General features: G+C 50.5%; 1 protein-coding gene across 2 annotated transcripts; it reads left to right on the top strand.

The window, feature by feature from the left end:
* Positions 1-12,525: 12,525 nt before the first annotated feature.
* On the top strand, positions 12,526-22,365 carry NXNL2 (nucleoredoxin like 2). 2 transcript variants are annotated; one of them, XM_017876178.1, is made up of 2 exons: positions 12,526-13,158; positions 21,779-22,365. In XM_017876178.1, the coding sequence occupies exons 1-2, from the start codon at positions 12,527-12,529 to the stop codon at positions 21,945-21,947; spliced, it is 801 nt and encodes a 266-aa protein (XP_017731667.1). In that variant the 5' UTR covers position 12,526; the 3' UTR covers positions 21,948-22,365. The 2 variants fall into 2 exon arrangements, with proteins under 2 accessions (XP_017731667.1, XP_017731668.1); XM_017876179.1 differs by lacking the exon at positions 21,779-22,365 and adding an exon at positions 20,318-20,689.
* Positions 22,366-22,565: the final 200 nt, after the last annotated feature.

Raw genomic sequence — 22,565 nt, 5'->3', positions numbered from 1 at the left:
AAGTAGCTGGGATTTCAGGTGTGTGCCACCACGCCCAGCTAATTTTTGTATTTTTAGTAGAGACGGGGTTTCACCATGTTGGCCAGGATGGTCTTGATCTCTTGACCTTGTGATCCACCCACCTCGGCCTTCTGAAGTGCCGGGATTACAGGCGTGAGCCACCGCGCCTGGGCAGAGAGTGGGTGATTTTAATGTGACAAGTTACGTTTGCAGAGCAGACAGTCATGGCTTGTTCCCTCTTCATTTCCACCCTTCCTTGTGTTATCAAGAGTCCTGTCAGCTGAACCTCTTTCCCCCATACAGTCTGTTCTGTTGTGCCCTGCCTGGGCCGTGGGGTTTATCTCCTAGGAAATCCCCATAGGGGTTTGACCAGCTCCTGCTTCCTGGGCAACAGTGTGCCCAGCCCTAGAACTTGACAGTGGGGTCAGGTGTCTGCAGCCAGTGACAGCCACCCTCTTGCAGATCTTGCCACAGTGTGTTGATATTGTACATCTGTCACCTCTCTAGGTGGGAGCTACCTGGGGGCAGGTACTCTCTGACTTCTTGCTTTCCATCTTGGCCAGCTGGTACTACAGGAGGGCACCACCCATAAAGATTTGTGGGGAAATGCACAAGGGAATGAATGTGAGCATTTATTGGCTCACTGGGTTCACATTTCTTAAAATGATTTCTGAAGCTCTGTTTAACTCCAGTGATAGTAGCTGACTTTTGTGAAGCTTCCAGAGGAAGGTTTGAAGACAGATTTGCAAATTATTGGGAGGAGGACAGCTCTCTGGCCCTGAGGCCAAGCAGAATTGCTAGGAAAGGGTTGGACAGGGCTTGCTGGCGGGTAGGGAGGGCTCTGTTCTCTTGGATGGGAAGGAAAGCTGAAGGATACACACAGGAAATCCTCACTGAGTAACTGCACCATATGGCATGACTTAGAGAGGGCCTGGGGTCGATAGGGGCCCTTATAGCTATGTAGAGAAAAACCCCGAAAGAGCAGGAGAGTCAGCGAGAGATTCTCAACGCTCAGCTGCTCTAGGTAAGTTGCAGTTTTTGCTCTGTTCTGCACTGAGCCATCCTCCTGGTCCTATTTAGGTTATAGCTATCTTGAAATAAAAAGACAAGAATCACTGGGTCCGTTGGTGGATGCTGAACCATCTGGGGAGAGGAGGACAACACCTGGTCAAAGTGGACATGAAGGCTCCATGTGGGAGGGGTGTGAGGGGGCATGGCGGCGTGGGGGGGCATTACAGGGCATGGGGCTAATTTTGTATTTTCACTAGAGATGGAGTTTCACTGTGTTGGTCAGGCTGAAATCCTGAACTTGAATTTCTGACCTCAGGTGATCCACCCACCTCGGCCTCCCAAAGTGCTGGGATTATAGGTGTGATCCATTGTGCCCGGCCAGAACTTCAAATGTTGACCTAGTTCATATAACATAAAACATAAATCACATTTGTTAATGCCACCACCAGTCTGTCACGAGAAGTCTATAAGTATTGGGAAGCTGTCAAGCTCTTGGTGCTGGGTAGAAGCTTTTCAAAATCCTAATTTTTGCTTGAAATATTGAATGGTATCACTGGCAACAAAGGGTGTCAGTTGATTCATTTAAATGGACAGGTTCAAATTATTCATGTCTAAGAAAATGTCTGTCACATACCTATGTCTAAATATCCATAGTTCATCTGTCATTTGTTCCTTTTTTGTTTTTTGTTTTTTTTTTTTTGAGACAAGGTGTCACTCAGTCACCCAGGCTGTAGTGCAGTGGCATGATCTCAGCTCACTGCAACCTCCACCTCCTGGGTTCAAGTGATTCTCTCACCTCAGACTCCTGAGTAGCTGGGATTACAGGTACCCAACACCACACCCAGCTAATTTTTGTATTTTTTGGTAGAGATGGGGTGTCAACGATATTGGTCAGGCTAGTCTCAAACTCCTGACCTCAAGTGATCTGCCTGCCTTGGGCTCCCAAAAGTGCTGGGATTACAGGTGTGAGCCACTGCACCCAGCCTCAATTGTTCTTTCAAGAAGAAATGATATTCCATGAAAAAGTGGCTAGTTCAGCTGGTAACTAAAACAATCACACAACTGCATTTCCTCAAGAACACCCACATACTTTGGTATGCAAAAGTGCCTTCTGCAAACTCCCCATTTTGTCCCACAGAATATTAAAAAGATTTGTACTCAGGGTTTGAGATGTCATAAAATGAGTAACTCTTGAGCATCACTGTGAACATTCTTAAGTGAAACTGGCTTATTTTTTATTGTGTATCTGGCAGAGAAGCATACAGTGACTACTGAGTATAGTTTGGTGCCACTGGCTTGATTCAGGTCCTGACAGCAGTTTATCCATCATTACTTTGGCATCATCAGGGCAAATGTCAGCACAGCGAATAAGACAAATATCATCTTTGTGTTACTAAGAAAACAGTTTTTCTGTATAATAAGTGGTGGCTGATGCCTGTAATCCCAGCACTTTGAAAGGCCGAGGCGTGGATCACCTAAAGTCAGAAGTTCGAGACCAGCCTGGCCAGCAAGGTGAAACCCCATCTCTACTAAAAATACAAAAATTAGCTGGGCGTGGTGGCGGGTGCCTGTAGTCCCAGCTACTAGGGAGGCTGAGGCAGGAAATTGCTTGAACCCGTGAGGCAGAGGTTGCAGTGAGCCGAGATCGCACACCATTGTACTCCAGCCTAGGTGACACAAGTGAAAACTCCATCTCAAACAAACAAAACAAAACAAAACAAAAAAGAAAAGTTTTGACCTTGCAAACCACCTCCATGGGTCTTGCGTCATCACCTGGAGTTCTGCAGAACATGCTTTGAGAACTGTCTACAGTTGGGATGTATTTTTTTGGTGAGCTGTGCGGGGATAGATCATTACTTGTTTGGATTTGTAGATACAACAATATCAGAAGTTTAGGCAGATGTCTCTGAAATTCTTTTGGTCTTTTTTTTTCCCCACAGTGCTAAGATTGCTGCAGGAGCTCCAGACATCATGTCCTCATTCAGATTCAAAGTCATGAAGAGGGGGCAGCACGAGGCAGGGGATTCTTCTTATTCCTCTTGTATCAGAAAGAAGTACATCATTCAGGAAGAGCTTTATATCCTCCCACTGGCCAGGCCTGGGGAAGGCTTGGAAAGGACGTGTTGTGTTGTCCTGCTTCTGTGGAGGGTGGCAGGCAGGATTAGCCATGGAAAGCTACAGCGTCTGAACAAGCAGACTGCTTTTGGACTTCATGGTTTCTCATTTTTATATTTATATTTTTATTCATTATTATTTATATATTTTTTGATACAGGGTCTTGCTCTGTGCCAAAATTCCATTCTGTTCTTCTCCAGGCTGGAATGCAGTGGTGTGATCACAGCTCACTGCAGCCTGGACCTCCTGGGCTCAAGTGATCCTCTTACCTCATCCTCCTGAGTAGCTTGGACCACAGACATGTCCCATTAAGCCCAGCTAAGTTTTAGGTTTATTTTTTGTAGAGAGGAGTCTCACTCAGTATGTTGCCCAGGGTGGTCTTGAACTCCTGGCCTCAAGCAATCCTCTTGCCTCAGCCTCCCAAAGTGCTAGGATTACAGGCGTGAGCCATTGTGCCTAGCCTGTTTCTCATTTTTAATAAAACCAAAGTCCACATTTCTGATATCATAGTTTCTTTTTTCAGAGTGAGGAGTTACATATATTATTTTGTTTCTGAAATACCTCACAGGAATTTTTTGAGGATTTAACAAATTAACATAAAATAGGTAAAGTGCCTAAAAGGGGACCTGGCACTCAATAAACACCATCATTGTTATTATACATCAGGCATCCAGGGCCACCCTGGCCACAAGCCACCTTCCCACTGTCCTCTCTACCTCCCAAACACCACGTTCACAGTAGCCAAACAGAGAAGCTCACTCTTCCCTCTCCCAATCCGCTCTGGCTCCGCTCTTGCCACCTCTTTCAAGGTCCAGCCTCCTTACAAACTCTTTCCCAGTCCTGCCCCTTGAAGAAACTCTCCTTCCTCCACACCTCTATTATGGGTTGGATTACATCCCCCCAAAAGATGAACCCTTCTGAAGTCCTAACTCTCAGGACCTCAAAATGTGACCTTATTTGGAAACAGGATCCTTGCAGATGTAATAGTTAAAGTTAGGTCACACTGGAGGGACCCATTGTGACTGTGTCCTTATAAAAAGGAGACTGGTGAAGATCTAGGATTGGAGTGACACAGCCACAAGCCAAGGAACTCCAAAGATTGCGACAGCCATCAGAAGCCAGGAAGAGGCAAGCAAGGATTCCCTTAGGTTTCAGAGGGAGCACGGCCCTGCGCCACCCTGATTTCAGATTTCTGGCCTCCAGAGCTATGAGACAGCCCATTGCTGTTGTTTGGAGCTACCCAGGTTGTCTTTGTTACAGCAGCCCTGAGGAACTAACCCAACCTCCATCCAGGAATGGACTGTATTTCCTGCTGCCAATGCTGGAGCAGGGTGGCTTCATGGCCATGCAGCCCCGTGGAGGCACAGAGCCCTTCCCTTGGAGCTCAGTGCTCTGTGGTTGCTGTCTTGAAATTCTTAATTATTTTATCAGGCCGGGCATGGTGGCTCATGCCTGTAATCCCAGCACTTTAGGAGGCCAAGGGGGACAGATCACTTGAGGTCAGGAGTTCGAGACCAGCCTGGCCAGCATGGAGAAACCCCGTCTCTACTAAAAATACAAAAAATTAGCCAGGCATGTTGGTGGGTGCCTGTAGTCCCAGCTGTTTGGGAGGCTGAGGCAGGAGAATCACTTGAACCTGGAAGGTGGAGGTTGCAGTGAGCCAAGATTGTGCCACTGCACTCCAGCCTAGGTGACAGAGTGAGACTCTGTCTCCAAAAAAAAAAAAATTCTTAATTATTTTATCTTTGAATTTGTGTGGTATGAGTGAGGCCTCATTGCACAGTGGAGCATATGTGAGCACTTGGAGCCTGTCTCATGTGTGCTCCCATCTGCTGCTGATTCGCTACCTCCCCCAGGCACATTCTTGACTGCTCATCTCCCTCCCTTTGGTGTCCTGGGCCCCACATGGCCTCCCCATCCCCACCCTCACGCAGCAATCACTGGTGCCCTCCATGGTCAGTGGGAGCCTGAGTGTGTATGTGTGGTGGGGTGTGGGGTTGACATCAGATGCTTTTACTGCACTACCTGTGGCATCTCAGGGTGGGCATGGCCATGCAAGCAGCTGGTGGGCTGTGTACCCACCATGTCACTCGGCAGGGCCCCTGGGCAAGTGTGAAAGTTGACACCCTGTCCCAAGAAAACATGATATTCAGTAGCAAATAAAAACACCATGATCGGTCTAAAGAGAGACCATGGAAGAAAGGGAAAAGCCTTTGTGTATTTTAGTTCCTTTGCTGGCCCATTCTTTTCCTGCTTTTTGAACAAGGGGCTCTGCATTTTCATTTTGCACCGAGCCTTTCAAATTACGTGGCTGGCCCTGGTTGGGAGCTGCAAAGTGATGCTCCAACTTAGAAATGAGACACGGGATCCATCAACTATGATACAAGATGAACTCCTGGTGGATTGGAACCTGGCCAAGCAGCCTCATGAAGAAACAAGGTATGCATGATTCTATTAGCAGGCAAGGGCCCTGGTCAGCTGAGACGGTCCTGCTTCCTCTGGATAGGGGATCCTGGCCACTGGAATATTTAAAACCAGGAAATTCAGAAAGTTATGTTTGCACACTGGGATGTCTAATTTGTTTGTCACGCTGATCAGTGCAAAAAATTTTTTCCATAATTGTATTTGAATATTCATAAGTGTTGCTAGAAGAAAAAGTCAATTTCACGTCAAACCACCAAGGATCACATTTTCTTCACATGCTGCTCTTTTGCCAGGGAGAAGCGATTCAATGTATGTCAACAAAAAGCAAGAAGAGCGGAACTGGTCCAAGAACTTATGAAATACCCACATTCAGGGAGACTTTCTCTAAGGAGAAATACCCCTCTTCAGAAGTCCGGGGGGCTTGCATGCTGAGTAGAAAGGCAGAGCCATACCTCCCTGGAGAGTCTCTGAAGACGCCATCTGCCCAGCCATCCAGCATGATCTCTGGAAGCCTCTGCCTTTCAGTCTATGTCAAGGCTAAAAGCCAAGCAAGGTGTCACAGCCCTTCATAACTGTTAATGAGAAAGAGAACTGAATACTATCCAAGGCAAAAAGACTCTGTTCAGTACTACTGCAAAAGGAAAGCGCCAAGCACAGTTCCCAACACAAGGACAAGTGGGGATTTACAGCCGAGGATCAGGGTGGAGGTGGGGGGCTGGCAGATGGAAAATAGAGGGGACCTTGACGGTAGGGGGTATTTTGCTAAACTAACTTAACAGGACGCTTGCTGCAGGCAGACCGGGGTGATTGGATACCAAGGGGAGAGAAGGACTTTACAGGATTCTTTGTTAAGACTGGCTCAGGCAGGCTGAGCACGGGGTCCAAGGACGAGGCCTAGTTGAAAAGAGTGGTGGAGGAGCCTGTCTGAAGTTGGTCGAGCAGTGAGTTATTATCATGCTCTCGGGAGGAAATGCAGAAAAGATTACCCTTAAATCAGGGGCAGTGGGGTGGGGAGAAGGGCTCAGGGAGGGAGGACAGGCCTAAGGGAGCCTTCACTGGGGTCTCTCGGGCCAGCATCTGGAGTGGGACTGGCTGCCCAGTTTCCCTGTGGTTGTCCGAGGCAAGTAAAGCTGCTTACAGATGCCCACACTCATGTCACCTTTAGATGCCCCGGAAGGAGGTTTGGTATGAAAGTGACTTTGCATATCTCAGCTAGCAAAGTAGGGGCCACCTAATCTTGTTTCCAGGACTGCATTTGGGAGTGTTTCTGTGTGTGTCGTGCAGCGGGAAACATGAAGGAGAACTTGGCTCCAGCAGCGGTGGGAGAATGCAGGGCTTCATGCTGCATCCTGTGGCCCCTGCAGCCCACTCCCTCCCCAGGGAGAGGTCAGGGGGATAGCATTTGGAGGCAAATGATGCAGGCTTTCTGCAATAGGAAGGGGTTTGCAAAAGTCCATTTGAAGACTGGTTGCCCCGGAAGAGTCAGCAATGACCCTTGAGAATGCCCTTTACAGGTGGAGCTGAGTGAACCAGGCTGAGCTATTCTGGAGTCTCTGGTGCACACATCTGAGGAAGACGCCTCTTCCTTGCTGTTTACACACAGCCGCTCAGAGCAGGCAGTCCAAGGAGAATCTGGGATGGGGGTGGCTGACTCTGTTCCCCCCATGATCACATCTCCCTGGAGGGCTTACTCGCTTCACCCAGGTCCCTGATATAAACTAAATATAAAATCCTAACCCTCTACTCACTGAACAGACCCCCTGTTGGCCAAGAGGATCCCAGAAAAAAGTTAAAAACCAAATTCCTGGCCACAGTGGGAAGGGAGGTTGGACTCATGCCTTGTTACATGCCCTCCCTTTTGGAGTTTAGGCAGAACTGACCAGCATAAATGTTAAAATAGAGATCATAAGACAAAACAAACTCTATGTGACAATATGGTACCAAATGATAAATAGGACCTAAGTCCATGTCAGGCAAGGATTAAGTCATACACCCCACGGGTCACTCTGACCCAGTGGTTTGGTTAACAGTCTTCCTTATCTTAACTGAAAACATTCCTTTCTGCTGACTCAAAATTTTTGGATAAAGTTTTACTCTTTTAACCAATTGCAAATTGAAGACTCTGGAGCAACCTGTGACCAGTAAGCCCCCACTTTAAGCTATTCTGCCTTTTTGGGCCAAATCAATGTCTAATCTTCATGTACTGATTTATGACTTTTTCATAACTTCCACTTCCCTGAAATGTGTAAGACAGAGTTGCAATCTAACTGCCCTGGGACCACTGACTCAGGCTTTCTCAGTTTATGTCTTTCCCTGGGCCGTGGTCACTCAGACTAGCTCAGAATAAACCTCTTTCAAATAGTTTACAGAGTTTGGTTTCTCCTTTAACACTGAGTGGGCTGCTCTCTCCAGCAATGGAAATGCAGTGCCCCTTCCTTCCAGGAAAGGAAGGTGCCAGCAAAGGCACTAACATGCAAACGCTTCTCTCTTTCTAGCATGGTCTTTTATTGACCATTGAATGTCACAATTTTTTGGGCACAGGGTGAATGTCAACTTTCACCCTTGTCTGGGGGCCCTGCCCAGTGACCTGGTGGGCATGCAGGCCACCAGCTATTCCTATGTCGTACCCACCCAGAGACCTTGTGGGGCAAAGGCATCGAACGTCAGTCTTCCCCCCAGCACCCGGGACCCCACTGACCATAGAGGACACTAGCGGTTCCTGGGTGGAGGTGGAGATGGGGAGCCCAGGTGTGGCCCAGGACACCAAAGGGAGGGGGAGGATTGAGCAGTCAAGAACCTGTCTTGGGGTGGGCACAGTGGCTCACTCCTTTAATCCCAGCACTTTGGGAGGCTGAGGTGGGCAGATTACCTGAGGTCAGGAGTTCAAGACCAGCCTGGCCAACATAGTGAAACCCTGTCTCTACTAAAAATACAAAAATTAGTTGGGCGTGGTGGCGGGCACCTGTAGTCCCACCTACTTGGGATGCTGAGGCAGGGAAAATTGCTTGAACTCGGGAAGTGGAGGTTGCAGTGAGCTGAGATCAGGCACTGCACTCCAGCCTGGGTGACAGAGTGGGACTCCTTCTCAAAATAAGAAGGAGGAGGAGGAGGAGGAGGAGGAGGAGGAGAAAAGAAGAAGAAGAAGAAGAAGAAGAAGAAGAAGAAGAAGAGGAAGAGGAAGAGGAAGAGGAAGAGGAAGAAGAAGAAGGAGGAGGAGGAGGAGGAGGAGGAGGAGGAGAAGAATCTGTCTTGGGGAGGTAGGGAGGCAGTGGCAGGTGGGAGCACACATGAGCTAGGGTCCAAACACTCATATGTGCCACTGTCCAAGACCTCTCATATACCACACAAATTCAAAGATAAATTAAGAATTTCAGCCAGGTGCAGTGGCTCACGCTGTAATCCCAGCACTTTGGGAGGCTGAGGCGGGTGGATCATGAGGTCAGGAGTTCGAGACCAGCTTGGTCAATATGGTGAAACCCCATCTCTACTAAAAATAAAAAAATTAGGCAGGCATGGTGGCACACACCTGTAGTTCCAGTTACTCAGGAGGCTGAGGCAGAAGAATAGCTTCAACCCAGGAGGCGGAGGTTGCAGTGAGCTGAGATCATGCCATTGCACTCCAGCCTGGGCCACAGACCGACACACCATTAAAAAAAAAAAAAATCACCAGACTGGGCAACAAAGGGAGACCGCCATCTCCACAAAGATTTTTTTAAAAATTAGCTTTGCATAGTGGCTTGTGGCTATAGTACTAGCTACTGAGGAGGCTGAGGTGGGAGGATCCCCGGAGCCCAGGAGTTTGAAGCTGCAGTGAGCTATGATCCCACTACTATACTCCAGCCTGGGTAACAGAGTGAGATTCAGTTTCTAAACAAAAAACAAAGCAACAAAGACTGCAACCGCAGAACACTGAGCCCCAAGTGAGTGCAGGGCCGCGTGCTTCTGAGGGGCTGCGTGCCTAGGAAGCCGCCCTGCCCCGACATTGGCAGCAGGAAGTGTGATCCATTCCTGCATGGAGGTTGGGTAGTTCCCCAGCGCAGGCAGGATTAACGCGAATGACTGTTGATTTTCTCGGGAGGGTGGCACCGTCAGCTAATTAGGAATGCTGTCTACTTTGGCTTATTGTGTGTTCAAGGATAAAACGACAAAACAAAATAGTCTGGATGATTTTGAGAGCTTAGCTGCATTTCATTCCTCTTATCTCTGAATTTTAACGTAAGTCAGGGACCTCCTCATGCAAGATTTATACTGCTCACCGTTCCTCTCAATTTTTTCCTCCGATTTGTCTATCCATTTTCCCCAGAGGACAGTGAATCCGGGCTCTGACAGCCTGCTTCACCTAAGAGCGCCAATCAATCCTCCCGCAAGGCTTCCACTCAGCTTTGGCTGCTAAGTACATTTACGCAACCGAGCCGACGGGCTGTGCCTGCAGGCAACGGCGTCCGCCAATTTCCGTTCATTTAACGGCGAGAAGAGGGGAAGCCCGCGCCCGTAGGCGTGTCCTCAGGAATCTCAAATCTCACCTTCCCCGACTCCTCTCACAGCTAGATTAAAACTGCGCCCCTCGGTGGCTCAAGCCTGTAATCCCAGCACTTTGGGAGGCAGAGGTGGGTGGATCTCCTGAAGTCACGAGTTTGAGACCAGCCTGGCCAACATGGTGAAACCCCGTCTCTACTAAAAATACAAAAATTAGCTGGGCGTGGTGGTACGCGCCAGTAATCCCAGCTACTCAGGAAGCTGAGGCGGGAGAACTGCTTGAACCCGGGAGGCGGAGGTTGCAGTGAGCCAAGATCGAGCCATTGCACTCCAGCCTGGGCAACAAGAGCCTCCGCCTCAACCAACCAACAAAACCAAACCAAAATAAAACAAAACAAAAACCTGTGCCCCTCCTCATGGCTCTTCTTTTGGCATAGCACCTGCAAAATATCTTCCTTATTTATTTTTTGTGCCCATTAGAACGTAAGCTCTAGGCAGGCACAGGGGCAGGACTCAGGGGTCGGTGAGCGTGACGGCAGTGCAAAGTCAGTGGGGGATCCATCTCGTCTTAGTAGAGCAAAGACCTTCTCTCTATCTTCCCTAGTTCCATAGCTGGCTCTATGAAATTAACTGCCAAAGGGCAGTTGAACGGGGGAACGGGAATACACATTTATTAATCTTTAATATCACCTGCACAGGGGCATTGCAGGAAAATAGGTGAAAACCCCCCAAACCAGTGAATAGGAGAACCGGAGGCTGATGTAGGCCACTTAGGGGAGAGTAACCGACTTTTAGGAAAGATGAATAGGTCTTTATGAGTTTGTGACAGTTTGTCTAGGTGTGGTGTGGACTTCTGCTGTGACAAGAGTCCATCCTCCCGGGATTCGGGAATTCATGACAGTTTCTTTTGGAGGCTCCGTCTTTAGACAGGTAAGGGGAGAAGGTCTCTCTGCATTTGCTGTTTTTCAAGTGCCTCTCGCTCAAAATAATCAATATACCAAAGCGGCATATTTTAGGATGGTATATTTTGGTTTCCTTCACTGTCTTAAGTTTTTGATATTTTGTTCATTATAAACTTTGCTTTGCATTCATTTTGACTTTTTAAGATATTGTATTAAAACATTATTTGCCCTGATTACTGAGTTTTTTGTCGCGCCCTTACATTTTGCCCCCATGCGAGTGCCTCGCTCGCTTGCCTCCTTCTAGCCCGGGCTTGGCAGGGAGTTGCAACTATTTTTCTCACTGCTGAATTCCCAGGGCCTACAACAGTGCTCGCCAAAAAATTAATACTCTTGGTTCTCCAAATAAAACATTCTGTAAGGACTGCTCCCAAATTCTTCCTGAACTTCACGAACCCTCCCGGCCAGGACACAGGAGGTCAGGGACAAACACCCTGAACCAACGGAGCTCAGGTTCCCTACCGCCCCGCCCAAGTCCGCTCCAAGCCCAATTACCCTTCCCCTTCCTCATCGTCCCATCCTCCCCATGCCCCTTCCAGGGGGCTGGGTCGCGGCAAGAGCTCCAAGGCAGGATTCAAATGCCCTGGGGTGACGGCTGCGGGACACTTGCAGCGGGGCCGGGAAGGGAGCGCGAGACTGGAAGACAGTCCAGGAGGGAAGGAGAGCCACGCAGGGTTTCTGGGGAAGGGTGGCGTGGGGCGCTGAAGGGGAGCGCGAGGAGTGGGAGGAAGTGAAGGAGGAGGAAGAGCACGGTGTGGGTGAGGCGCAAGAGGCAGTAGGTGGGGCGGGACGAGGGGCGGGATGGAGGGCGGGGCGCTGCGTCCGGAGAAAGTGTAGACGCACTGGGAAGAGTGCCCACTAAGGGAGAGCCCCGGGCGAGAGGGCGCGGAGTGTGGGCGGGGCGCAGTGGGGATCGGGGCGCGGGGATTGGGTGGGGGGCGCGTAAGTGGAGGCGAGAGTGCGGGAGTGTGCGGGCGCAGTGAGGGGAGGGTGCGGAAATGTGGGCCGGGGGGCTCAGTGGAGGGGGGAGAAGTGGCGGGCCTGTGGGCCTGGAGGCAACCAGCGTGGGAGAGGCGCGCGGGAATGTGGGCCGGGGTGCCAGTCGGAATGGGGGCGGGGCGCGGGATGTCGGCCGGGGCCACAGTTAGCGGGGGCACGGCGCCGGGGACAGTGGTGGGCGGGGCGCAGTCGGGGGGACAGGGACGCGGGTGTAGCGCGGGGCTCAGTGAGGAGTGAGTGTGGGGATGTGGGCGAGGCGCAGCTAGAGGAGAGTGCGGGGATGTGGGTGGGGTCCGGTGGGGGAGGGTGCGGAGATGTGGGCGGGGCGCAGTGGGTGGAAAGCGCAGGAATGGGGGCCGGGCGCAGTGTGGATGCGGGCAGGGCTCAATGGGGGAGGGTGCGGAGATGTGGGCGGGGCGCAGCGGGTGGAGAGTGTAGGGATGTGGGCAGGGCGCAGTGGGGGGAAAGTGTGGGGGTGCGGGCGAGGCGCAGTGGGGGAAGGTGTGGGATGTGGGCGGGGCGCAGTGGGTGGAGCGTACGGGATGTGTGCGTGGCGCAGTGGAGGGAGGGTGCGGAGGCCTGAGGGCTTGAGGTTGCCCGGCTGTTTCGGCTGCCAGAGGCGGGGGCCACGCTGTCGCCCAGGCATCTGGCGTCTCCGGTGTCTGAGTGTCTCATTGTCAGCGCTGACACTCTTGCCCCAGCCACAGGCGAGGCCGGCCCGAGGTGTGGGCGCATCTCGGGCAGGTCTTGAGAAGTCCAGCGCCCGTCGGTGCGGACAGTGGCGGGGCACCGCGGCGCTCGCCGCCTCCTTCCCGCAGGTGATCATCCTCCTGCAGGTGTCCTCGGGCCTCAGGTGGCTGCGCGTCCGCGCCATGGTTGACATTCTGGGCGGGCGGCACCTGTTGACCCGTAAGGGCGCGGCGGTGGAGGCCGAGGCGGCGCTACAGAACAAGGTGGTGGCACTGTACTTCGCGGCGGCCCGGTGCGGGCCGAGCCGCGACTTCACGCAGCTGCTCTGCGACTTCTACACGGCGCTGGTGGCCGAGGCGCGGCGGCCCGCGCCTTTCGAAGTAGTCTTCGTGTCAGCCGACGACAGCTCCCAGGAGATGCTGAACTTCATGCGCGAGCTGCATGGCACCTGGCTGGCGCTGCCCTTCCATGACCCCTACCGGCAGTGAGTGGGGGTCCTGGGGGGCGGGGCCTCCGGGCGCGTCGCCCCATCTTCCCCAGGCCTCCCACTCTGCACTGGGGAGCTCTTTATGACGTCCCCCTCCCCCATCACCTCCCCGTCTCTTGGTTCACGTCCGGACTCGGATAAATCACACTCAGTCTCAGTTTCAGCCTCCCTTGGAGACCAGGGAGGGTGCAGACCAGATTCGAAAACCCAGGGCATCGGCACCCCCACGGGGCTCGTGGAGCTTGGACGTGGGCCCATTTGTGCTTAGGATCTGGAGCTCCGGGAATCTGCATTGCGAAGGAGCTCGCAGTGGTGTTGATGCTGTGGGTTCGTGGCTTGGCTCCGGGAGCCGCCGGCCCTGGGCGCCGCTGCCTCATCCTCCCAGTTAGTGGGCAGGAAGCACAGGGCCGGTGTCTGGATGCAGGGATAAGGGATGACCTGCGAGGACATCAGCTCTGTGACAGGCACCCACAGTGCAGGCCGTGGTTGGTGTGCTGGGAGGGAGGAACGGGGACTCCACGGCTGGCAGGAACTCAGGTGCTGGCCACCTTTGCGGTTTCATTTTTACCGACGCTGACGGAATTTCATCACTAGAGAGGCATAAAACTCATTCCTATAAACTTTATTACTCTAGCTGTTGGAAAGGAGCCGGTAGGGATTGGCAGAGAGGGGCATACGGGGATTGATTGTTCTGCTTTTGGGGTGGGTCTCCTGTGGTCTCCTATGGTGTAAGAGTCCAGACTTAGGTTTAAAGCAGGCCTGGTCCATGCACACCACTCTTCTGTTTCTGATGCTCTGGTCAAGCCTGTGAGCTCCAGCTGGAGGCAGTGAGCTGCCTGACCTGGGTCAGCAGTGTGCTCCAATCTTCTCAGCCTGATTGGCCTGGGAGGGAGTTTTCCTTTTGTAAACTTAGCTGTTTGTCCCTACCCCTTTCCACACTGAACTTCCTTAACCCTGTTGTTGTCATGTGTAAGCTAGGAAGTGGGATATTCTGTGGGAATTGTTGGGGCTATGCCCTAAATTCTGCTTATCCTATCCTGGATTTGTGGAATCAGATCATGAGGAAAATGGAAATAGCGACCGCCAAGAAGCACAAAAAAAATGCACAAAGGCTTCAGGGGCATTTTGGGAAGTTGCTAATGTGTGCAGAAATACAATACTTTGTGGCTGGTGCTGTGGCGAGGTGGGGCCCAGGTGGTTGGTATTATGGGAGCTCCACTTGGCAGGTACAGGGTCACAGGGCCTCGTGCTTCCTTTCCTCAGAGGCCTGAGCTCATCACCCTCCTTCCACTGAATTCCTGGTAAATCACCTGAGTCAAGGGAGGAGAAGAAAAATGGCTGCTTCCAGAGAGATCACAGAATGGCGCCCTTGGGAGTTACTCTTGGCGTGGCTGGAGGCAGATGCACCTGCAGGGAGAGGAGGCCTGGAGCCCTCACCTTGTCCCCTAAGCTGTGTAGATCTCAGCTTTTCAGTGTACCCTGCACCATACACTCAACACAGCAGTGACGCCTGCCTTCAGCCCCCAGAGAGGCAACTGTTTACTAACGTCCCTGAAAGTAGAGATGCGGGTGTGTGGCCGGGGCTAGCAGTTCCCTGTCTAAGTGTCCCAGTGCAGGTGGGCTAGGAGGAGGTGCCAAGCCTTAATGTGGGGACAGCTGCGGTGACACATGCCAGCACGCCCTGGAGGCATGTTTCAGGATGAGGTTCCATCCTGCCCTTTCTTCCCTGCATTACTGGGTTTATGAGTAAAACTCATTATTTGTCCAAGAATAAAGTAACACGTTCTAGATTCACCAGCAGGAATTCCCATTACATGCTGCTGTTCACGAAAGACATGATCAATGGTGATTTTATATGATTTTATTATAATGATTGTCTCATAACAGCTCTCGTCCCTACTTGGCCTCCAGAACATCAGTGGACCCCAAAGAGCACTGGAGCAGGCTGTCCCTTCCTCCTGCCTGCTCAGGCTCTTAACACTGCCTCCTGGCCATGGCTGGTGGTGCAGTGTGCCTCAACTTCCAGGCCGACAAGTTTAGATCTGATGGAAAAGGAAAAACTGGCTGAAAAAAAGGGCTTCATTTCTCGGGTAGGGAATGGCTCAGTGGGGGAAGAATCAGTGCTTGTGCCAACAATTCCTGACTCTGCCTTTCCATCCCTTGACCCTCTCCAGCTCCTGTTCCCACTGCTTCCTGGGCCCTCTGGTCTCAACACAGCCACTGAATCCACTGATTTTGCGGCTTCCAGATCCTTCTCTGTCTTTCTACTCATTGCTGTTTCCTTCACTCAGGTTCTGGAGCTTTAGAATATTCCCCTAAGAGGTCTGCAGGGCCTTGGTGTTCCCATCTGATTGGCTCTTGCTCCACCTCTCCAGGGGTTTCCTGAGTTTCCGCTGCCCACAGGACGGAGCCAGACATGGTTCGGTGCCTGGCATCCCCAGGGAGTGTGTTTGGTGAGTGGTTGGAGCGAGTGAGCAAAAGACAGTTCTGCAGAGAGATTTGCTTGGCCACAGCCTTCTCCTGGCTGAGGTAGCAGAGACTAGAGTCAGGAGTTGCTATGGCAACCCAGAAGTGTGGTTTATGCCAGCCACAAGGATGTGGCTGTGTTAGTTGAAGTCAGGGACCAACGTTGGTTGCAGCAGCACTGAGGACAAGGAAGAACCGGGCTCTTGGATTTTCCCCAAATGCTTGAAGTCCTAAGTTATTACCATGACAACAGTCTCTCCTCCAGAAACAAGTTATTTTCTCTGTGGACACAGCTCAGGGCCCAGAGGGGATTGAGATGACATTAGGGAAAAAGTGTGGTTCTTTGCCTCTCATGGCAGCTCCAAGGTTACGTTTGTCCCCAGGCAGAGGCTGCCAGCCTGGGGATTTGAGGACTGGTACTGAGTGTCTCTTGGAATATCAGTGAAATGACTACCTCAAGCCTCCCTCATTCCTCAAAGCCCAGCCTGCTCCACATCCCCCTGACTGTGTCAGAGCTTGATTTAATGTTGCAAGTGATTAAAACAACAACGAGAACAACTCAAAGAGCTTAAACAGTAAAGGTTATGGGCTGGCTTTAATGAAACACCCATCAGCCAGAAGATGGTTTCAAGGGAAAGTTGGAGGTCACTGAGGATGATGCTTTGTGGCTCGTCTTCTGCAATGTCTGCCCCTTGCTCAGGCTACAGGCAGTGGCTGCCTGGCAAATCCTGCTTCTCCTCACGCTGGCAGAATGGTTGCTGTGTCTCAGACTGCACATTCCCGTACCTTCCTCTTTCCTAGCACACAGCCAGGTGCTGCACCAAGCCTCGCTGATTCTGATTCGGCTAGTTCCCCATTTCTGTACTAGGAAGTGTAACCAGGGGCCACCAGATAGATATGCTGACTGCGCAGTCGGCCCAGGTGGAACTGGACAGGTGGAACTGGAGGTGGGTCTTTCCCACGCAGTAAGAACAGCTAGCATTTATTAAGTACTCATTATGTGCCAAGCCTCATTCTTCATCAAGCTATTTATTTAATCCTCACAGCAACTCCAGGAGGTGGGTTCTGTTATTCCCGTGGTGCAGATGAGGAACCCGAGGTGCAGGAGGTTAACTAGCTTGCCCATGACACACAGCTAGTTCATGCCAGAAAATGAAGGAGATATGGTTTCCCAAGGAGGGTCACAGATGCTGAGCACAGCAAACCATAGGCCTGTACCTCCCGTGCTGTCAGGGGCACCGTGCCCAGCCTCCTCTCAGCTCGCTCTCTCCTACCTCCTCCCAGTTGGTGCAGGGAATACAGAAAGCCCTGGAAGACAGCCGCGGGGCTGGCCAACTTGAGCAAGCATAAACCACCGGATCTCGGGCACTGCCCCAGCGTCAGGGGTGGGGAGACTGCATTTCTGATGAGTTTCCGGGTGATGTTGGTGTTGCTGCTCCTGGGACCCCACATTGTTCCTGACAGTGCTGGTCAAAGGCTGGTGCATGGACCCGTGTCAGTTGGGAATCTGTCAGGAGTGCAGACGCTGTGGAACCTAGGGGTGCTCAGGAATCTGTAGGTGAGATACTGCTGCTGCTGCTGGCATCCCAACCCCTTCACGACCCACCTGCAGCAGCCCTCCAAGGAGTCCTCGTGACCTTGGGGAGGAGGTTCCAGGTTCCTGGGATGACCGAGTCCCACCTGGTCTGGCCCCAGCCGGACAGTCTACTTTCCCTTCTGGAAGTGACGTGTACGGCCCTGCCCTGTCCCACTGCCCAAAGTACAGATGCTGAAATAACCCATTTGCCAAAACTGCAGGATAAAGAGCTTAAATCAGGCTGCTGGCCATTTTGCTGTAGTCTTTATGCAAAGAGCTACTTGGTTGTTTCTCTTTTCTTCACTTTTTTCTTTTTCTTTCCTTTTTTTTTTTTTCTGAGATGGAGTTTCACTTTTGTTGCCCAGGCTGGAGTGCAGTGGCATAGTCTCGGCTCACTGCAACCTCCACCTCCCGGGTTCAAGGGATTCTCCTGCCTCAGGTTCCCGAGTAGCTGGGACTACAGGCGCCTCCCACCACACTCGGCTCATTTTTGTACATTTAGTAGACACAGGGTTTCACCATGTTGACCAGGCTGACCTCGGAACTCCTGACCTCAGGTGATCCACCCATCTTGGCCTCCCAAATTGCTAGGATTACAGGTGTGGGCCACTGCACCTGGCCACACATTTTTGTTTTATGCCTTTGGGAAAAGCTAATTGCTTAGGCATTTTAAATTTTAGGTGTTGTGCAGCCAGGTGTGGTGGCTCATGCCTGTAATCCCGGCACTTTGGGAGGCTGAGGCGGGCGGATCATGAGATCAGGAGATTGAAACCATCCTGGCTAACACGGTGAAATGCTGTCTCTATTAAAAATACAAAAAACTTGAACCTGGGAGGCGTAGCTTGCAGTCAGCCGAGATTGTGCCACTGCACTCCAGCCTGGGCGAAAGAGCGAGACTCTAAAAAAATTTAGGTGTTGGGCAGGATTCTTAAGGTGCTAGAGAGGGACATCTCTGCCACATCTTTCATGACCACTGCTGTTGTTCACTGACCTGTGCAGGCTCCATCCAGCCGAGTTCCACATGAGCCTCCCCTGTTGTGAGCACTCATGGCTGTTCATGAAGGAGCTGGTGTCTCCTAAACCTGCAGTTTGACCTGAATTCACATCTGCTCTGTGTTTGAGACGTGACTTTCTCAGTTCTGCAAATACAGTTTTGACTGAGTGGTCTCTGCTGTGTCTTTTTTTCACTACTCATGATAGGTTTTAGAGAATAGTTTACATGTTTATTTTTTCCCATCTTTCCTTTCCCTCCCCAGGTGAGTCACTGGACACCACAGGAAGGAGGTCCGGAGCTGCCAGGGTGGGGGCTGTGTCCACTGGTTCTTTGGGGAATAGGCCTTTCCTGGCAGGGGTCATGCATCCCCAGAAAGGCCACAACCCTCCCACCAGTGTCCCCTCAAGAAGGTTCAGTCCACACTGGGCCTGTGTAATGACCAGGCTGGCCTGATTTTTTATATTCTTGTGTCTTCTCTCTTTTTCCTTGCTCAATCTCAGTAGATTTTTTTTTAGAGATAGGGTCTTGCACCGTCATCCAGGCTGGAGTGCAGTGGTGCGATCACAGCTCCCTGCAACCTTGAACTCCTGGGTTTAAGCAATCCTCCTGCCTCAGCTTCCTGAGTAGCTGGGACTACAGGTGTGCACAACCACACTTGGTTAACTTTTTATTTTGTGGAGACAGGATCTTGTCATGTCGCCCAGGTATGTCTTGAACTCTTGGGCTCAAGTGACGCTCTCACCTTGACCTCCCAAAGTGTTGGGATTACAGGTGTGAGCCGCTGTGGCCAGGCTCGGTAGACATTTGTTTCACATTTTAGTGTTTCCTAAGAACCAGATTGGGTTTTATTGCTCACCCCATGTTGGTTTTTGTTGGTCCAACAAAAATGATTTCAGTGATTTTGTTCTCAATCTTATTCTGCCTTCTTTCTACTTTCCCTGTGTTTGTGCCATCCTTATTTTTCTGGTTTCCTGAATTAGATCCATAAGTCATCCATATACAAGTTTTGGATAAGCGTGTTTAAGGCTACAGCTTCCTAAGTGTGTTTAATGGTGTTTACAGCTTGGGATTTGTAGTATATTCCATATTGTTCTGTTTTAAATATTTTGTCATCTGCATTGCTGTTTCCCATATAACATATAGTTAGTTTTAAAACTCATTCTTAAAAATGATTTCTTTTTGGCTGGGTGTGGTGGCTCAGGCCTGTAATCCCAGAACTTTGGGAGGCCGAGGCAGGCGGATCACAAGGTCAGGAGATTGAGACCATCCTGGCTAACACGGTGAAACCCCATCTCTACTAAAAAATTACAAAAAAATTAGCTGGGCTTGGTGGCAGGCGCCTGTAGTCCCAGCTACTTGGGAGGCTGAAGCAGGAGAATGGTGTGAACCTGGGAGGTGGAGCTTGCACTGAGCTGAGATCATGCCACTGTGCTCCAGTCTGGGTGACAGCGTGAGACTCCATCTCAAAAAACAAAAACAAAAACAACCAAAAAAATCTTTTTTTTAAAAAAATTTTTATTTTTGAGATGGAGTCTCACTCTGTCACCCAGGCTGGAGTGCAGTGGCGTGATCTTGGCTCACTGCAACTTCCGCCTGCCAGGTTCAAGCAATTCTCCGGCCTCAGCTTCCCCAGTAGCTGGGACCACAAGTGCATGCCACCATGGAGGCTAATTTTTGTATTTTTAGTAGAGACAGGGTTTCACCATGCTGGCCAGGCTGGTCTCGAACTCCTGACCTCATGATCCGCCCACCTCGGCCTCCCAAAGTGCTGGGATTACAGGCTTGAGCCACCGCGCCTGGCGCCAAAAATGATTTCTTATTGGTTTCCAGTTCCATTACTTTTGGTCTCATTAAGTGATCTGTATGTTACTGACCACTTGAAATTCATTAAGACTTCCTTTGTGACTGAGAACATGATTGATGTTGTCACTGCTTCATAGATGTTTGGAAACAGCATATTCTGTCTCTGTTGAGCATAGAGGACACTGTATTTTTTCCTGCTTGAGTGATGGTGTGTTTTTGATCTGGATGCCAGAAAGTGGCAGGAAGAGCTTGATGGACATGTCAGAGGGGAGATTTGCTAATAGGAGAGTCTCAGATGGGTTTTTCCTTCCACTCAGGTTCCCAATCCTGAGGGTGACAGATCAAGGAAATCCGATTACTGTCCCCGTGAGGCCCTCGTGACCTGGCCGTGGTAAACAGGAAAGGGATTGCACTCGGCTGCCCTGTCTTGAGGGAGTAATCCCAGTGAAGATTCCAAGAACTGCAAAACCAAGAAGGCAGATGCTCCTTTCCTTAAATGAATACAAATAGTTTTGCAAAAAGACCACTCATCAGATTATAGATACCGTAAATGTAAATGATGTAAAATGAAGCTAAGAAACCTCTCATCATTATAATGGCAATTGGTGCATCATTGAATTTGTGGAGTAGAAAGTCAAATGAGGTTCTAGATGTATTTAGAACTCATGGAATTTTAACTTTTTTGTTGTTGTTGCTAGAAATGGGGTCTGTCGCCCAGACTGGAATGTAGAGGCACTAACACGGCTCACTGCAGCCTTGACCTGTGCTCAGGTGAGCCTCCCACCTCAGCCTTTCGAGTGGCTGGGACTATAGGTGCGTGCCACCACGCCCAGCTAATTTTTTAACTTTTGTAGAGACAAGGTCTCACTATGTTGCCCAGGCTAGTCTTGAACTCTTGGGCTTAAGCCATCCTCCCACCTCAGTCTCCTGAAGTGCTGGGATTACAGGTGTGAGCCACCACACCTGGCTGGAATTTTAACTTTTACCATTATATGTACCTGATATTTTTCAACCCCTTGAGATGTAGAGGACATAAAAAGTTACTGGGTTTATTTGTGGGTTCAGACCTGCACTATCCAATCTGGTAGCCACTAGCCACTTGTGACAATTTAAATTTAAATTAAAAGTTAATTAAAATTAAAAATGAAAACTTCAGTTCCTCAGGCACACTAGCCACATTCTGAGCTCTCCCAGCCATATGTGGCCGGTGGCCGCTGGATTGGGTAGCACAGATATGGAGAGTTCACTGCTGCAGGCAGCTCTCTGGGGTGGAACTGGGTTAGAAATGGTAGCACCAAGGCTGGGCGCGGTGGCTCATGCCTGTAATCCCAGCACTTTGGGAGGCCAAGGCAGGCAGATCACCTGAGGCCCGGAGTTCGAGACCAGCCTGACCAACATGGTGAAACCGCGTCTCTACTAAAAATACAAAAAATTAGCTGGACGTGGTGGCACACGCCTGTAAGCCCAGCTACTTGGGAGGCTGAGTCAGGAGAACCGCTTGAATGTGGGAGGTGGAGGTTGCAGTGAGCCGAGATCACACCATTGCACTCTAGCCTGGGCAACAAGAGCGAAACTCCGCCTCAAAAAAAGGAAAAGAAATAGTAGCACCAAGAAGAAAGGAGCCCCCACCCCAGCAGGAGGGAAAGCAGGAGCAGGCGGGGTGGGGCACCCGGTGGCTTCCTCGAAGTGGGCTGTACCTCAGGTTGGAGGGAGGGGGCCTGTCCCTTCAGATGTGCATGTGGAAGTGCTAACTTCGGTACCACTCTTCTCTCCTGCAGTGAGCTGAGGAAGAGGTACAACGTCACAGCCATCCCCAAGCTTGTGATTGTGAAACAAAATGGGGAGGTCATCACCAACAAAGGGCGGAAGCAGATCCGGGAGCGGGGGCTCGCCTGCTTCCAGGACTGGGTAGAGGCGGCCGATATCTTCCAGAATTTCTGCGGTTGAAGTGGGAGGGACCTCAGAGGGCCAGGACGGATGCTGCTTTTCCAGCACAGACACTGGGGCAAAGAGGAGTATGCTGGGTTCCTTCCTCTGTTGGTGTGATATTGTGTTTCAGAACAGAAGCACTAAGCTGTGTTCAAAAGCAACTATTGCTCAGGAAATAATGCACTCCCTATTTTGATCATGCAGCCTGTTTGTATTATAGTTGTTTTTGTTATTCTTTGCATACCTTTATCCACCTGTACTTAAGGAAGGATTCTCATATGTTCATCCTGAGCTGTTGAAAATCTATGCAAGACATTTATTTGTACAAGTCTCTTCAGGTAAAATAATCTATTTATTGATAACATTTTCTGGTGATCTGTTTATTTTAATGATATGCTTTCACAACTATCTTAATAAAATTTGCAAACTGTATACTCTAATAAACAAGCCTATTGCCTTCTTTCTCATTCCAGTCCAAGTGCCAGTAGGAAGAAAAGGAGTCTCTTGACAAATACCATGCTTAAATATGTTTTATTTGTCCCAGGTGGTAGTTTTTAATTATGTGTCATCTTGGAATTTTCTTCTTCTCTTTGTTTTCTTCACACTTATTTGTAACAGCATTGCAATATCCTAGAA

The sequence above is a fragment of the Rhinopithecus bieti genome, unplaced genomic scaffold (assembly GCF_001698545.2).
Source record: "Rhinopithecus bieti isolate Rb0 unplaced genomic scaffold, ASM169854v2 scaffold_9919, whole genome shotgun sequence".
NCBI classification, from domain to species: Eukaryota; Metazoa; Chordata; class Mammalia; order Primates; family Cercopithecidae; genus Rhinopithecus; species Rhinopithecus bieti.
Note: the sequence above shows the minus strand (reverse complement) of the source record. Positions and strands in the feature narration are given on the sequence as shown.